Here is a 19208-nt window from a genome sequence, read left to right as displayed (position 1 = left end):
TTGAACACTACGGCGAATCAGCAGTGTTGCGTTCAACAGCGCTTAAATGTTAGTGGGAAATTGACAGGTTTTATAAATTTCAGTATCAAAATTCAGTATCTTGACAAGCCTAATACAGTGAAAGAATCCATTCATTAACTTGAGTTTAATAAATGGTATCTAAAACGTGTGCTTGGAAAAGAAAACGTTAGCTAACTACTGCCATTTCCCTTAACTTATCTGAAAATGAGGTCTGATATCCCTTTTATTTTCACTTTCCATTCAGAATGAAGCTTTGGGTCACTCGGAAGACGGCGAAATTATAAATGTGTCGCTTTCTCTTCGCTGATAAGATGTAAAGCCAGTTACACAACACTCCTGTGTGACTCAGGCAATACTTCCAGGTTTCCTCCCACCGCAGCTTTGATTTCGCTCTTTTAATAGATGCCGCCTGAAATCAGTCTATAAGGCTGAGAGCAACAGACTCTCATACAGTGGCACAAACCCACAGTCCACCTGCTGGTGATATAAACATCTGTTGCACACACACTTTGTCTTCATTGCAGCCCTGTGCAGAAGAGGTGAAACGAGATCTGTAAAAAAACAGGGGCAAACTCCGTCCCGAAAACACAACCACAGTGCTACAAACCTAACCGCGCTCTCAAAACCCCTATACACCACCCTCGGGGCCAGTAAATGACAATCTGGCTTTCCTGAGTTAGGGCCCACAAAAGTAGGTGCCTGCCATTGCTGCTGTTAACATCTATATTAGCTGTTTGAGATTTCACTGCTGTAACAGAGACCGGTGGGGCTATGGCGGAGCTCAGCCTTTGATGTGCGCTAAGTTCTTACACTGGCTGTTAAACGGGACAACTGGAATAGGTTTTCATCCTTTACGGTCCTTAGAGAAACTTAAGCTTGAAGTAAACCTGGACAGAAAGTTGAATCAGGCCAATGAACATGTCAGGACAAATCTGAGGGGAAAGCTGCTGTCTTTTTGAATGCTTTGAAACATTACAACACAGTTCATTCATTCATTTTCTTTTCAGCTTAGTCCCTTTAACAGTCCCTTTAATAATCTAATAATTAAAGGACATTAAGTCTTGGATGGCACTGAATTTTCTCCATTTTAATGATTCTAAGACCGAAGTGATGGTGTTTGGCCCCAGTTCCAACGTCGCTCATTCTGTACAACTAAATAATCTCGAAACTTTTTGGAAGCCAGAGATTGTGAACTTGTGTTTTAAAATGGATCCTGAACTAAAGCTTGACAGCCAAATTTGGTCTGTTGTTCGCTCTAGCTTCTTTCACTTACGAAAACTGGCCAAAATTAAGCACGTTTTATCGCACAAGCACTTTGAAACAGTGATCCATGCTTTTATAACCTCCCGCTTGGACTACTGTAATGCCCTTTATTTTGGGGTGAGTCAGTCTTTGATCTCTCGACTGCAACTGGTTTAGAATGCAGCTGCACGTCTTTTAACTGGCACACGCAAATACGAGCACATCACTTCGATTTTATCTTCACTTCACTGGCTGCCCTTGCACTTCAGGATCTATTTTAAGGTAGTTTTATTTGTTTTTAAGTGTATAAATGGTGCTGCACCCCTTTACCTCTGAGCTTTTTTGTCCCTACACACCTTATTGTTCGCTCAGGTCAGCCGACAAGCTCCTCCTGGGTGTGCCCAGGACCAGTCGAAAGCTCAGAGGGGATCGGGCTTTTGCTGTGGCTGCACCAAAATTGTGAAATGAGCTGCCGTTGTACATTAGACAAGCCTCTTCCATCACTGTTTTAAAAATCCCTTCTTAAAACCCACCTGTTCAATTTGGCTTTTAGCACAGCTTGAGATGTCGACATTTTATGTTTATCTATTTGTATTTTAAAGTTTGTTTTACTCTTTGTTGTCAGCACTTTGGTCAACTGTGTTGTTTTAAAGTGCTTTATAAATAAATTGAATTGAAAATAATCTGGGGTTGCCACAGCGGAATGAACCACCAATGGACTACGGACAATTTAGTTTTCTCAATTCACCTATAACACGTCTTTGGACTTTGTGTGAGCACCCGGAGGAACCACAAGCAAACATGGGGAGAACATGCGAACTCTACACAGAAACACCAACTGACACAACCGGGGCTCAAACCAGTGACCTTCTTGCTGTGAGGCGATTGTGCTATCTTACACAATAGATTCAGTCTAAATTTAACAGCGGTGCAGTTTAGCATTCGTTGGACTGGATTGTTTTCAATATCACTCATATACACACAAGCGGACACACACTCACATTCCTGCAAAGTTCAACTCACCTTTTTTGCCAGAGCTAGGGGGTCCTGGTGGCTTATCGGTTACTGACCCTTTAAAGAGAGAGCAGAATGTTTACTCGGCTTTCGCAACACACTATGATAACCGCTTCACTTCAGGAGGACAGGTGAAAATACACATAACTTGCAGTTAACACAGCATGCACTTCGGAAGAGCCAGATATACAGGTGAAGTCAGAATTATTAGCCCCCTTGAATTATTAGCCCCTCAGTTTATTTTTTCCCCAACTTCTGTTTAACGGAGAGCAGATTTTTTCGCCACATTTCTACACACAATATTTTTAATAACTCGTTTCTAATAACTGATTTATTTTATTTTTGTCTTGATGACAGTAAATCATATTTGACTAGATAGTTTTCAAGCCACCTCTATACATCTTAAAGTGACTTTTAAAGGCTTAACTAGGTTAATCAGGTTAACTATAGGCAGGTTAGGGTAAATAGGCAAGTAATTGTAAAAAAAAAAAAAAACAGCTTAAAGGGGCTAATAGTTTTGTTCTTAAAATGTTGTTTAGAACATTAAAAACTGCTTTTATTCCAGCCGAAATCAAACAAATAAGACTTTCTCCAGAAGAAATAATATTATCAGACATACTGTGAAAATTTCCTTCCTCTGTTAAACATCATTTGGGAAATATTTAAAAAGAACAAAATATTCAAAGGGGGGCTAATAATTCTGACTTCAACTGTATGTAGATAAAATGTGAGACTGTATTACAGTTGACGTCAAAATGATTAGTCCTCGTTTAATATTATTATTCTTTTAAAATTATTTTCAAAGTAAATTTATTTTCTAAGTAAAATTTTAACAAAGTAAAGACATTTCCTATATTTTTTTATAAATTTTTTTTAAATATTTTTTTTAATTTTTTAATAATATATATATATATATATATATATATATATATATATATATATATATATATATATATATATATATATATATATATATATATATATATATATATATATATATATGTATATGGGTCAATGACGTGACGCTCATTTTTTTGTGTCCATGTCTTTTAAATAAATTCAAGTAGGTTACAGTTTTAAAATAAATAAGCAAATTACTTGAATACATTCTCTATTTTGAGGACCAAGTCTAATTTTTTTGGTTTTAATCCATTTTAAGATTATTTTGTGGGGATTATTGCAGGAATGTCAATGTGGTGTAACCAAAAAAAATTGGTACCAAATAGTTTACCTTGTTTAAAAAATGTGAAAGCCTCAATGAAACATTGTATCGGCTAGTCTGGCATAATTTTACATTAGACATATTTAATAGTAAATAAAGGTAAATATAGCACAATTGTTTTAAATATTATAATTCATTTGGGGAATTTTGTCTGTCACCTCAAATTTCTGAAATGTCAAGATGGTGTAACCACCATTTATTGAGCCATTTTGTTAATATTGTGCACAAGACAGTTAGACAGGAAATTGGATCACAGAGAAGAACTCTTGATAAGACTAATTGCTGCATGCAAAGGTTAGTAACTCTTTTTAAAATGTGAGATACTTTGACCTTTTTAAGGTATGGTCAGCTATTCTTAGATATGCATGTCAAATGGTAAGACCCCAAAAATGCACTGATAATTGTTCAATATTATAAAAATAAGTATTATATTTAAAAGTTAAATTTGAAATATTCCCACCAAGCCCATGAGCTTACATAGATGTTAATGATAATGCCTGTCAAATTTCATTTTAAGTTGAAATGTCAAGGGGTGTAACTGGTTACACCATTTGACTCATATTGCAGGAGTTTTTCTGTTGGGGGTCAATTTAGTCAAATATCATTAGTTCATGATGCTGATCAATAATGTGACATAAATTAAACTACTATTTGGAACTATTTGTGTTCATAGTGTAGATTATTTATTTATTTTTGTTTGAGAAATAGGTGCTTAATCCACAACCTTACTATTAAAGCTCTGTAAACCTAGGATAAAGTTATTTTACTGCACAACATGAATGTTTTTTTATGTTAATCCATGTTTATATTCACACAATATAATGTACACACTCTCTCATTCACACACACATTCATACACTACAGTCAATTTAGTTTTTCTAATTCACCTATACTGCAAGTCTTTGGACAGTGGGGTAAACTGGAGCTCCCAGAGGAAACCCATGTCAACTCCACACAGTAAGCCATCCTGGTCCATCTGGGACTTAAACCAGCAACCCTCTTGCTGTGGGACAACTGTGCTAACCACATTAGCCACTGTATCACCCTCCTTTGAAATGTTGCATGTATTTTTTTTCTTCTTGAGAAAGTCTTATTTCTTTTAGTTTGGATAGAATAAAAGCAGTTTTTAAAATGTTTAAACAGTTTTTAAGGTCAATATTGTTAGCCTTCTTAAATACAGAACAAACCACAGTTACCCAATGACTTGGCCAATAGATCTTACTTGCCTAATTAACCTAATTACATTTTTAAATGTCACTTTAGGCTGAATAATGTCTTACAAATTATCTAGTCAAATATTATGTGCTGTCATCATGGCAAAAACTACGTAAGAAATCAGTTATTAGATTTTAGTCATTTAAACTATTTTGTTTAGAAATGTGTTGACAATAATATTCTCTCTGTTAAAGAGCACTTGGGAATTTCTTTTTTAAATAAAAGAAAAAAATAACATGAGAAATGAAACAAGGTTGATGAGCCTCTATAGACTGAGTGCACACAGCCTTAAGTTTTGGAGGTTTTCATACTTGATGCGCTCACTGTTGTACTATTATTATTAACAACTGGAGGTGACTCGGAGGAACTTTAATGATGAAAAGTTGTGAAGTCAGAAGTTGCTAAACAAATGAATTTACATTCATTGAATTTATTTACAGTTGAAATCAGTTTTGTTTTGTTTTTTTACAGCATGTCTGATAATATTTTTTCTTCTGGAGAAAGTCTTATTTTTTTTATTTCGGCTAGAATAAAAGCAAATTTTAAAAGCCATTCTAAGGCAAAAATGATTGGCCCTTTTAAGCTTTTTCCCCCGATAGTCTACAGAACAAACAATGATTATACAATAACTTATCTAATTACCCTACCCTGCCTAGTTACCCTAATTAACCTAGTTAAGCCTTTAAATGTCACTTTAAGCTGTATAGAAGTGTCTTGAAGATTATCTAGTCTAATATTATTTACTGTCATCATGGCAAAGAGAAAATAAATCAGTTATTAGAGATGAGTTATTAAAACTATTATGTGTTGAAAAAATGTGTTGAAAATGTGTTGAAAAAATCTTCTCTCTGTTAAACCGAAATTGGGGAAAAAATAACAGGGGAGCTAATAGATCAGGTGGACTAATAATAATTCTGCATAATTCTGACTTCAACTGTATAAAATAAGTAGGTTGTGGATAAGTTGTGGATACACTCAAGAAATGATTTGTTGTCAGTCAGTCGTGTATGCTTGCAAAAATTGGCCTTTAATCCCAGCACCAAGGCAACAACGAGAAAGCAGCAGTTCTTACGTACAAGTGTTTTACGTACAGTGTTTGGCAAATTGTTTCTAAATAGCTTAGAAGTAAAATAATGGATTTTTTTCTAATATCATCTACTTATTTTTATTTTACTTAAGCCAACTGAAAAGAAACAGTGATGGAAAAGGTGTTAAATGTTAAACATGTTTCTTTAGTTTGTTAATATTCTACTCATGAGGGCCACACATTTAATGTTAAGGATGTTATTACTTGGTGTATTAAATTTCAGCAACTTGGCTTCATTGTTCTAAACACATTTTTCAATGACAATCCCACCCCCCTCAGATATTGTTCCTCAACTGTCATTACAATATGAGACATGGATACACCGTTCATGCGCCATGATGATTTCTTGTTGCCAAACATTTTGGTTAACATTTAAAACAAATTAAAATCACTTCAGCTGAAATTGTTGACTATCATTCTTAATTTGAATTGATTTTAATTGTCAATTTTAAAATCTTTGGCTGTAGAAGCAACACTGTCAGGTGGTGTAACTGGTTTGTGTCAATTGGTGTAACCAGTATTTTACATAAAAATATAATTATGTACATGGAAATAATGTGAAATTAAAATTAAAACACCCAGTTTAGTGTAATAAAATAGTTTTTAACATTTTTTACATAATTTGTCAAAGATTATTTAGAAATCAGATGTGTTTTTAGCATGTGTCCGGCCAAATATTGCAAAAACTCATTAAAATGTACATTTAGAGATAATGCGAATAAAATAAATGTTATTGTGGTATTTTAAAATTAAGTATTTATTTCAGTGTGTACACTTGCATATCATCTAGGAGGAGTAAATTATTTAATATTTCACAATTTTTGGCAGTTACACCATTTGACATTTTCAGGTGCATTCAGTCTTAATGTTTGTAAAAAATGGTGTAAATGTTATTTTTAATTACATAAAATCAACATTAATACAATCTGTACATTTTAAAATATCTGACGGATGCTTTTAAATCAACTTTATAAAAGATTTTTAAATTTCCCATCTTGCCAAACCTGTTTTGTCACTGACCCATATATATATATATATATATATATGTATATATATACATATATATATATACATACATACATACATACATACATACATACATATATATATATATATATATATATATATATATATATACATACATATATATATATATATATATATATATGTGTGTGTATATATGTGTGTGTGTGTGTGTGTGTGTGTGTGTGTGTATGTATGTATGTATGTATGTGTATATGTATATATATAATGTATATATATATATATATATATATATATATATATATATATATATACATACATATATATATATATATATATATATATATATATATATACATACATATATATATATATATATATATATATACATATATATATATATATATATATATATATATATATATATATATATATATATATATATATATATATATATATATATATATATATATATATATATATATATACATTATATATATACATATACACATACATACATACATACATACACACACACACACACACATATATACACACACGTATGTATATATATATATATATATATATATATATATATATATATATATATATATATATATATATATATATATATATATATATATATATATATATATGTAATTTATTTTTTTAACCTTATAAGGAGCTGAGCCCCCCCCCTAAAATGAAAATCCTAAAATCGTCCCTGCCCATAGTTAACATAATAACCTGCACTTTAAGCTGAATACTAGTATCTTGCAAAATAAGTTGAGACATATATTATACTGTCATCATGGCAAAGACCAAATAAATGAGTTATTTGAAATTAGATATTGAAACTATTATGTTTATAAATGTTTAAAAAAAATCATTATTTTTAGCAACAATTGGGTAAGATTGCTAAAAGAAATCAAATTTCACAGGAGGGTTAATAGTTTTGACTTCAACTGTGTAAAGGAAAACAGGAGAATCTGATTGAAAATAAATCAAAAGCCCACCCAAAATGCAACCGTTACCATCAGACTAATCAGAAAGCACAGTTTCACTGCTGAACACAACACAGTCTCACAGCAATTTGTAACATTGTGATTTAGTTGTTAATTCCAGTGAATTTGTATGATCTCATTCATATATTTTAGTATGATCTGCTCATGATTTGCTCTTTTTAAAAATCATACATTTTGTTAGCGCCGATAGCCTGGTGGTCAATGCGCCAACATTAGGCATGGGCCGGTATAAGATTCTGACAATATGATAACCTTGGATTAAAATACCATGGTTTAATGTTATTGTGATTACTGCTCTAAAATATATTCTTTTTAAATGGCTGGGTAAAAAACAACCTCCCCTCCCCCCATCCCCTTAAACAGAAAATATTTTATTTTGAGAAACATTTCTAATTATTTGAAGCAGTAAACATGTCAGGTTAAATAAATAAAATGAATCTTTGGACTTCTGCTATGCCCAGTTTTAATATATCTTTTTTTTACAATTTAAAATCTTTTTTTAAAATTTTACAATTTAAATTTAATTTTAATTAAATTTACAATTTTTTTAAAAATTTAAAATAATTTGGATATTTGGAGATTCTGCTGGAGATACTGTTGTCCTAAAAACTGAATAAAAATAAAATAAAAATATGAAATAAATAAATAAATCTTACACATATCTTAGGAACCTTATTACAGTAATTTGTTTTTCAAGGTTTTAAAACATTGACTTTTCCAAACCGCATTATACCTTGAAAACGGTTTTCGTCCCATGCCTAGCCAAAATGCAATTTCCGAAGTCGAGTCTTTCCCAATCCTACTCACACTCTCTCTCCAACTTCATTTTCTTTACTCTTGTATCACAAAATTAAATCTTAAACATTCATTCATTCATTTTCTTTTCGGCTTAGTCCCTTTATGCGCCACAGCGGAATGAACCGCCAACTTATCCAGCACGTTTTTTACGCAGCAGATGCCCTTCCAGCCGCAACCCATCCCTGGGAAACATCCATCCATACATACACACTCATACACTACGGGCAAATTAGCCTACCCAATTCACCTGTACCACATGTATTTGGACTGTGGGGGAAAGCGTAGCACACGGAGGAAACCCACGCGAGCGCAGGGAGAACATGCAAACTCCACACAGAAACGCCAACTGACCCCGCCGAGACACGAACCAACGACCCAGTGACCTTTTTGCTGTGAGGCGACAGCACTACCTACTGCGCCACTCCGTCGCTCAATCTTAAACAATACAAATTTAATATTTTCGCACAAATGAAATCATGATTTTGCACAAGTTAGGCAATTTTTCTGACATAAAATAATTACATTTACTTTTGAGATCAGGCTGGAATTGTTATTATTGGACATTAATGCTTATTATTATTATTATTATTATTATTATTATTATTATTAGATTCTTTTTGTAATTTCAATACCCCATATCACTCCAGGCGTCAGATACATTCATTCACAGTGCATACATGTGAATACAAGTGCAAACTCCACACAGAAATGCCAACTGACCCAGCCGGGACTCGAATCAGCGACCTTCTTGCTGTGGTGCAACAGCGCTAACCACTGAGCCACCGTGCCACCCCATTATCATTATTCATTCATTCATTTTCTTTTTGGCTTAGTCCCTTTATTAATCTGGGGTCACCACAGCAGAATGAACCACCAACTTATCCAGCATATGTTTTTACGCAGGGGATGCTCTTCCAGCTGCAACCCATCACTGGGAAACATCCATACACACTCATTAACACTCATACACTACAGACAATTTAGCTTACTCAATTGACCAGTAGCATGTCTTTGGACTGTTGGGGAAACTAGAGCACCCGGAGGAAACCCACGCGAACGCAGAAAGAATATGCAAACTCCACACAGAAACGCCAACTGAGCCAGCCGAGGTTCGAAACAGCGACCTTCTTGCTGTGAGGTGACAGCACTACCTACTTTGCTCTGCGTTGCCATTTTTTATTATTATTATTATTATTATTATTATTATTATTATAGCTCCTCAGTTCTAATAAACCAGATTGTATTTAGTTTACAGTCTGCGTGAAATGGTCGTCTCTGTGAATGTTAAGTATGCTGATGTGCTTTCACCTAAAGAATAACAACGTGCGCTTGGAAACTAAACATTGTAAATTTAGATTTCACACAGACTTTAAATGGCACAACACTGAATGGCTTCTGCGAGTTAAGCTCCTATATAAATATCAGTGTATGTACAGTATATTTCAATGGCTTTTTTTTCGGTCTGATTAGGGCGGAAACAACATTCTGCAACAAGATCTTTAAGGCTTGAAACACATGAGAAACAATCAACAATCACATTGATCCAAGAACGTGCAAAAGCTCAGGATTAAAGGCATGCACACATTCAAGATTAGACAGTCGGACCAATTAAAACACTGGAGAGAAAGAGAACTTTAAACAAAAGGGCTATTTGGAATGAAATTTACTACCTGACAATCCACTTGTCCCAGCATGAGTTCCCATAAATTCACGGAAGTTTCCTGCAAACGTGTGCAAGACATTTCACTTAAGTGGTGATTCATGGGATTCACTCATTTCTGGGACAGGACTGGTCCATCTTTTGAACATTCATGAAATTGAGCCGAGGATGTGTGAGGAAGTGATGTTATGGCCGGACATCACTGCATGGAACCTCAATGTAAATCTTTTTACAATTGAAAGAAACAGTTTTGAAATCGGCAACAAGCAGCGGGAAAAAAAGCTAAGATTGTACTTGTGTCATTTTGTTATTCAAATGATGAAAACTTAAAGGTTGTATTCCGTATTGAATGCTAAATTTCTGCTAAGTATGCAGTTAACACAATTTTTTTTTGTTTAAAAAGGTAGTATGTGAAATAGTTAATTATATAACATTAACATTTTGAACAGTATAGTCCCAATCATTCATATTGTTTCAGGAGTTCACACTTAGCTGATGATTGATAAAGCGTGTTTGGCATGCTCTCCCGGGAGAGAACCATGAGCTCAGAATATCCTTGAGTCCGTGGCTCCCTCCCGTTTGAAGGGCGAGAGGGTAGTTTGAGCTCAGGTAGGTCTCGAGAACTCCCCTGCTTGTGAACGTGCTGAGATATAGCTGGCTAATACAACGTTTACACCAGATGCGGAAGTAGCATCAAGCGCGAGTGATTTACATGTTAAGTTAATGCAAAGACGTGAATAGACATCCTGTGACGCGTTACGCGCAAATGAGGCGGAGCGAATGACAACATTCGAGCAAATAAAGCGGCACGAGTAGAGCGCTTTTAGCTTGATGAGACTGACGCAACGGAAGTGCGGATCGCTCAAATCGCTCAAGTTGGAAAATTCGAATTTCACGCCACGTTAACCAATCCGGAGCTTTCTCTTGTGGGGGTGTGCTTATGACGTAGCGCCTGTTGTTGGTGTCCCAGGGAGAAATCTTCTTGCCGACACTTGACAACAGTTGATCAAACTGGGCTCCGCTCAGTCAGAAGCACCACTGTAAGCCTCCATCCTCCATCCTCCAGGTACAGTTTCTGGAGGAGTTTATGAGCTCACATAGCTAGGTGCACTTCTGAAAGGATCCAGTGGACTCAGACACGGCTCCAAATGAATCAACGCTGTTTTCAGCCTTCATAAAGCATATAAACACAGCTATTCTCTCAATTAAATCCATGTTAGCTATTAAGCAACAAAGCTACAGTCAAAGGGCAGACAGAAGCCCTGCCCTTCACGCGAATCACTGTCTACTGCTCAGTGAATTTAACTCGCGAATGAAGCAAGTAAACTCAAAATGTTCACATGTACGCGCGAAGAGCACGATTTATCTGTGAAGGCCACGTCTGGTGTGAACACAGTGTCAGAGTTTGTCCTAACGTGCTACTTTGGAGTAGTCAAATTACTTATGGTGTATGTCTTTGGACAGTAGGAGAAAACCGGGAAAAACCCACGCGAGCAAGGGGAGAACATGCAAACTCCGCACAGAAACACCGACTGGCTTGGTGAAGGGTCAAAGCAGTGGCGTTCTAGCTGTGAGGCAACAGTGCTAGTCACTGGGCCGCCATGCCGCTCTATCAGCAGAAGGGGAGGAGTAGGGGTGGAAGGGAGGATTCTTCAAGAGGAACATGACTGGAGTGGAAAACTGTGGTTATTTATAGCGAGTCAGTATTCATCTGATTGGTGCAATATACAAAGCTGATGCTGTACCAGCCGTGTTCAATCATAAGCCATGATCCTCTCGAGATTAGTTTATAAATAAACCGCAGTTGTCATATTCAACGGACTGCAAGTGTGGGCAAGTTTTGGCCTCAAAAAAACACATCTTCAAACCAGGTATGTGCACAGGCGGGCAGTGTTTCATCATGAAGTAATATTGCCAACTACTGGCCTGACATGAATAAAACTTTTTCCATATCCACATTCAGGCTACATCTATCCTAAACCAGATACATTTGAAAATGGCGTTTTTGTCCAAAAACACTCCTCGTGCACACTATCATTTTTAATGCTTTGGGTCATCCACACTAAAACACTTTTGTTCAAGTACTGCACATACACACAGACATAAGATACTATTACCAGCATCGTATCTGCCTGCGATTTATTTACTTCATGTCTTAGTTGCAAGGTTTTGCCTTGAAATTTCAACAGTCATCTGCTTCAGCTGCAGAACAATAGCTCCCAGTAAGCATACAGTGCTTCCAGAAAGTATTCATAGCGCTTCACTTTTTCCACTCATTTACGTTACAGCCTTATTCCAAAATGCATTAAATTCATTTATTTCCTCAAAATTTTACACACAATAACCCATAATAACAATGTGAAAAAAAGAGTTTTTGAAGTTGTTGCAAATTTATTAAAATTAAAAAACCTGAAAAATCACATGGACATCAGTATTCACAGCCTTTGCCATGAAGCTCTAAATTGAGCTCAGGTACATTCTGTTTTTACTTATCATTCTTAAGATGTTCCAGCAGCTTAATTGAAGTTCACCTGTGGTCAATTCGGTTGATTGGACATGATTTGAAAAGGTACACACCTGTCTATATAAGGTCCCAGGGTTGACAGTGCATGTCAAAACACAAACCAAGCATGAAGACAAAGGAATTGTCTGTAGATCTCCAAGACAGGATTGTCACAGGGCTGGGGAAGGTTACAGAAAAAATTCTGCTGCTCTGAAAGTTCCAATGAGCACAGCGGCCTCCATCATCCATAAGTGGAAGATGTTTGGAACCACCAGGACGCTTTCTAAAGCTGGCCGGCCATCTAACCTGAGTGATCGGGAGAGAAGGGCTTTAGTCGGGGAGATGATCAATAACCAAATGATCACTCTGTCTGAGCTCCAACATTCTTCTGTTGAGAGAGGAGAACCTTATAGAAGGACAACCATCTGTGCAGCAAGCCACCAATCAGGCCTGTATGGTAGAGTGGCCAGACGGATGCCATACCCCATCTGGGTTGGCCAAAATGCATCTAAAGGACTCTTAGACCATAAGAAGCAAAATTCTCTGGTCTGATGAGAGTAAAATTTAACTCTTTGGAGTGAATGCCAGGCGTTGCGTTCGGAGGAAACCAGGCACATCTCATCATCAGGCTAATATCATCTCTACAGTGAAGCATGTTGGTGTTGGCATCATGCTGTGGGGATGTTTTTCAGCAGCAGGAACTGGAAGACTAGTCAGAATAGAGGGAAAGATGAATGCAGCAATGTACAGAATCACCCCTCTTAACTGGGTTCAACTTCCAGCAGGACAATGACACAAAGCACACCGATAAAATAACAATGGAGTTCACAACAACTCGGAGAATGTCCTTAAGTGGCTCAGCCAGAGCCCACACCAAAATAATATTAAACATCTCTGGAGAGATCTGAAAATGGCTGTACACCGTCACTTCCCATCCAACCTCATAGAACTTGAGAGGTACTGCAAAGAGGAATGGGCAACAATTCCCAAAAACTGGTGTGCCAAGCTTGTTCCATCATATTCGAAAAGACTTGAGGCTGTAATTGCTGCCAAAGGTGCATCAACAAAATATTGAGCAAAGGCTGTGAATACTGATGTACAGTTGAAGTCAGAATTATTAGCCCCCCTGAATTATTAGCGCCCCTGTTTAATTTTTTCCATTAATTTCTGTTTAAAAAAGGGAAGATTGTTTCAGCACATTTCTAAGCATAATAGTTTTAAAAACTTATTTCTAATGACAGATTTATTTTATCTTTTTACATGATGACAGTAAATAATGTTTTACTTAATATTTTTCAAGACACTTCTATACAGCTTAAAGTGACATTTAAAGGCTTAACTGGGTTAATTAGGTGAACTAGGCAGGTTAGGGTAATTAGACAAGTTATTGTATTTTTGAACAGGCTGTAACATAAAACAAATGTGGAAAAAGTAAAGCGCTATGAATACTTTCCGGATGTACTGTATGTCAAGTTGTCATAAATACATCTCAAACAATGTCACCTTTGCATTAAAATTTACATAACAGAGCCAATGGCGCTTACTGGCAGTTGTCATAAGCATGCGTAAAACCTCATTCATATTAATGTCATGATAATAAATACTTCATGACAGTCTTAAAGTAAGGTGTTACCTTTAAATTTAGTCAGTACATCTATATTTATAAACAATTATTTAAATTGAACAGACAAATACCCCAAAATGTTTGACAGGTGTTTCTACAATTTGCTACTATTAAACTGAACTAACAATGGCTGAAGGGCCAAACAGAAAGCTCTGAGAATTGTCTCTTCAAGGTTAGGTAAGCATGATACGACATGTAATACTGCAATCTCAAGACACACACACACACTAGAATGACTAGAACCAGGTGCTCCAATCATAATGTAATCGAGTTCTGGCGGAAGACAGTGGTGTTATCTCCAACAGAACAATCAGAGCCATTAGAGCAAAGTGTTCCCATTCATTTACAGAGAGAAACCCTCCTCTGAAGGCAGACGGAGAAAGCAACGATGGCGGAAAAAAAAAAATATGGTGGAGAATGAAACGGATGTAGGCAGAGATTGATCGAGTGAGACTTTGGAAAGACATAGCAAGAGAGAAAAGCAGAGGGGAGAAAAATGGATGAACTTTCGGAGTCAGAGCGAGTCCTCCAGGATATTATCCATCACCTCTCGGCTCCATGCACAAACACAGTAGAAGTAAACTAAACAGAGCGGTGGCTAGAGTTTAACATCACGCTGACTCCATCAAAACAAAGAGCACGATTTAAATCAAACAAAGTCTAATGGCTTTGAAAGTGATGGACTACAGGCGCGACTGCTTGACCGAGGCACCTGATGGTTTTAGCGGCTCTGCGTTTCAGCGCGACCTAAACACAAAGCGATAATCCAAGCAAACAGTCTAGAGATACTATCTGCATGCATACAGTACCTGAACACACTGGCGTTTTGTTCTGGACAGAAGAGCCGCTGACTGGCTTGCCATCTGTCGTCACGCACCAGCAGTATCCTGTGAGGGTGTGACACTGGACCTGGAGGAGACACAGACGGATGGAGGTGAGAGGAAATTCCAGTAAGCGCTCTGGTATCTCTTGGACGACCCGTGCGAAACGTCCCGGCGCTCGTGCTTTGGGAATACAATTATTCCGAGTGAAAAATGACCCTCATAAACGATGAGGCATTAAAAGCTTAGGCGGACGGGATGATCGCTGTTTAACAAAGTAAAGCTCAGGTGAAGTAGAGGCTGCGAGTCTATAAATGCGATTTAATGTACACTTTCCATTCCAATTCCCTGTGCGGCCGTGCTGATGAGAAACACAGGGAAGTGCAAAATTTTGGAGTCCTATCAAGCCTGTTGGAAGGCTAATTTGTCCACTAGGTGGGTTTCCTTTAGGATTCGTTGATGTCAAAAGCATTGCGTAAAGTGCAGCCATCCGGAACTCTGACAGACCTGAGCAAATGTGCCGTCGTCGTTGCATTCTGGGATGAAAATGGATTCCTGCGGCTTCTTGGCCTGTTCCAGAGCCTGAATCCTCTCGGTCCGGCATTTCGTCTGACCTGCTTCTGCAACACAGTTAGACGTATATCTAATTAGTCACTTGGCTTAAAATCATTGCTATTTTGAGTGTAAAGTTAATTACGAATACTTTCACCACAATAGTCCTTGCTATTTTAAAAGTGTACATATGATGACTGATAAACAAAGTATTTTAAACTATTAAGCTTTTTAGGGGGGAATGGATTCTTGCATAGTAAACTGCTATGGGATAATTCAACAGACATTACATTTTCACCATTTTTTTAATATAATGTGGTCAATTTTGTCAAACTACTAGGGGTATCGGTATTCGGTATCGGTTCGGTATCGGTTCAGTAATAACCATAATCGGGTTTTATGTACTGACGACATTTACCTCATATTTAAGTCTGGTGTAATTTTAACAGGAGTAGGCGGTCTAACAATATCGCTCCCGAGCGAGCGAGCAAGCAAGCGCGTGTGGCGTGTGCATGCGTGTGCGTTTGGTGCTGTGTTTGTGTATGTGTGTGAATGAGAGATAGTGTGGTGTTGTGTGTCCGTGTATGGAAAACACAGCACTGTGTATGGAAAGCATTGCAATGCACCGTGATGCACCGAGATAACGAATTGAACCGAATCGATGGCATGATAATCGTAACCGAACCGAACCGTGAGACCAGTATAGGTTCACACCTCTATAAACTAATATGCATCCCTGTATAATAAATGGATTATCATGATAGATTGTGCTGATAAGATTGCACTGATAAACTTTCATGCGCAAGCATATGAATCTATTTAAATTAGTGCTGTCAATCGATAAAAAAAATATATTAATTAATCACACTTTTCTGCAATTAATAAAGATTAATCGCAATTAATCATATTTAAAAGACTGAAACTTGTAATTTTGGCTATTTAAATGTAAAATTAACATAAACACAAGACAAAAAAAACTCTTTAAATTCAAAATATAATTGTTTATTAGAATTTTTGTTTAACTTGTAACACAGATTTCTTCATGTAAACAACAAACTCACAATACACCATCAAGATCCTGGCTTGACAACCATATTTATTACAGAAATAAAAACACAGGCATGTTAATGCCGTTTGAATTTCGAAACAATCAATGCCAAATGTATATGTGCAAAAAAACACGATTTCCATGTTGGAAATGTTGGATTTCCGTGTTGGAAATGCAGTGCATGTTGGACTGCAAAAAAAGTGCCAAAATACAGGCAATTGCAGATATAGAAAATGAACTCATTGAAAAGTTGTGATGCGAGTTGAGAACATTAATTACAATGTAGAAACAATTCTGCTTAGTCCTCCTTTACATTCAGCCAGTTGCTAAAACAGTCCAGTCTGTTGACATTATTGGGGGACAATGTGGACCTTTTCTTTTGAATGATGTGAGCTGAGAGTGAGAACAGTCTCTCACAAGCAGGATCACTGAATCGGCATATGCATTTCGGTGCCTAATTTTGTTGCCACTGGTGCTGCGACAAGGACGTAAAAAGCATCAAGGGGTACATCAAAGGCACCCACAGCTAAGTGCTGTGTCACACCAATGACTGATTGGTGTGTCTGATTGATCTAATCAGCAATAATGATGAGATGGCCTACAGGGAGGAGATACAGCATCTGGCCACTTAGTGCACCGACAATAATCTGCTCCTTAACACCAACAAGACCAAGCAGCTCATTGTGGACTTCAGGAAGGAACGAACAGGCTCACATGATCCCATCCACATCAATGGAATGGCCGTTGAGCCTGTCTCGTTCTTCAAGTTCCTGGGGACCCACATCTCATAGGACCTTCCCTGGACCACCATCACCTCCAGCTTGGTCAAGAAGGCTAACCAGCGCCTATTTTTATTAAGGCAACTTAAGAAGAACCAGATTTCATCAGCTGTCTTGGTGAACTTCTACCGCTGCACAATAGAAAGCATCCTGACCAACTGCATCACAGTCTGGTGTGGAAGGTGCTCTGTTGCTGAAGGTAAGGCACTGTAGCGGGTGGTGAAAACTACCCAACGCATCACAGGGACCACACTGCCAGCCACTGAGGACATCCATAAGAAACACTGTCTGCGCAGAGCATGTGGTATTCTTAAGGACACCTCTCACCCTGCTCACCGACTGTTTTCTCTCCTACCTTCCGGCAGGCACTTCAGAGCCCCCCGGACAAAAACCAGCAGACTGAGGAACAGCTTTTCCCCCAGAGCTGTCTCCCTTTTTAACTCTGCCCCTCACTGACTTTTTTGCCCCCCCAATACACCCTCACTGTCCTCTAACTTATACTCCTCACGATCACTGCACTGTTTAATACTTGCACATATTCATTGCACTACATTGCACTAATTCACTTATCTGAACTGTACATACCCACTGCACATGGACATTTGTAACTATGTACACACCCACTGTACATATACATTTGTAATCATGTTCATCTATCAGCACTCCTCTGACTTTTATTAGCAACCTGTACATATATTTATTGTAAATCTGTTCACAAAAGTCGAAAGATTCAAAATGAAACATACGAAATTGGACGAAACTCTGGAGGAAACGCTGGAGAGCCTGGTAATGCGACATTAATTGTTTTATGCTGAAACTTTCCTTCAAAAAGGACTTCCTTGGTCTTATCCATATTTCTTTGCATGTTGAACACACATCATCCACAACAGGAAAAAAACTGTGACTGCACTAATTGCGTAATTTTTTAACGCGTTTGTCAAATTAATCGCATGCGTTAATGCACTAATTTTGACAGCACTAATTTAAATACACACTATGGGCTCTATTTTAACGATCTAGGTCCAAAGACTGAAGCGCAGCGCGCAAAAGCATTAAGGGTGTGTCCAAATCCACTTTTGCTATTTTAAAGACAGAAAGATACGCTCTGCACCGCAGCTCATGGTCTAACAGGGTTGAGCTTATTCTCTTAATGAGTGTTTTGAGAGTAAACCAATCTGAGTCTCATCTCCCATTTCCTTTAAGAGTCAGTTGCGTCGCTCCATAGCGCATTTGCTATTTACATGGCGGACTTTGTAAGTGAAAAAACTAAACAGTGCGAGGAAAATGAGCCTTCTCCAATCGGCCTTTACTTTCAATAAAAAGGGAGGACAATAACTCAGGGGGGCTAATAATTCTGAATTCAACTGTATATTTAGATTAACATGCAGATCAGAGCAACCTATTATGCACTAGGGCTGTTCGATTTTGGGAAAAATCATAATCACGATTATTTTGGTCATAATTGTAATCACGATTATTCAAAACGATTATCAGTTGAAGTAAAAATTATTAGCACTCATGAGAATTTTTTTTAAAATAAATATTTCCCAAATGATGTTTAACAGAGCAAGGAATTTTCACAGTATTTCCCCTTTAATATTTTTTTTCTAGGC

At 37.0% G+C, this 19208-nt stretch overlaps 1 protein-coding gene across 51 annotated transcripts in view; it reads right to left on the bottom strand.

Annotated features, from left to right (window-relative positions):
• The window catches only part of smoc1 (SPARC related modular calcium binding 1), a 156991-nt gene that overhangs the window by 52366 nt on the left and 85417 nt on the right, over positions 1–19208 (bottom strand). For 27 of the 51 annotated variants that reach the window (XM_021467096.3, XM_021467091.3, XM_021467094.3 and 24 more), the window contains 4 exon segments: positions 15724–15836; positions 15205–15304; positions 10279–10329; positions 2287–2334 (listed from right to left, as the gene is read on the bottom strand). In XM_021467096.3, the coding sequence (XP_021322771.1) occupies positions 2287–2334; positions 10279–10329; positions 15205–15304; positions 15724–15836 (312 nt within the window). 51 annotated transcript variants of the gene reach the window in all.

This window comes from Danio rerio, chromosome 17 (genome assembly GCF_049306965.1).
Source record: "Danio rerio strain Tuebingen ecotype United States chromosome 17, GRCz12tu, whole genome shotgun sequence".
In the NCBI taxonomy this organism is placed as follows: domain Eukaryota; kingdom Metazoa; phylum Chordata; class Actinopteri; order Cypriniformes; family Danionidae; genus Danio; species Danio rerio.
The sequence above is the reverse complement of the archived record's forward strand: the minus strand, read 5'-3'. Positions and strand labels throughout refer to the sequence as shown.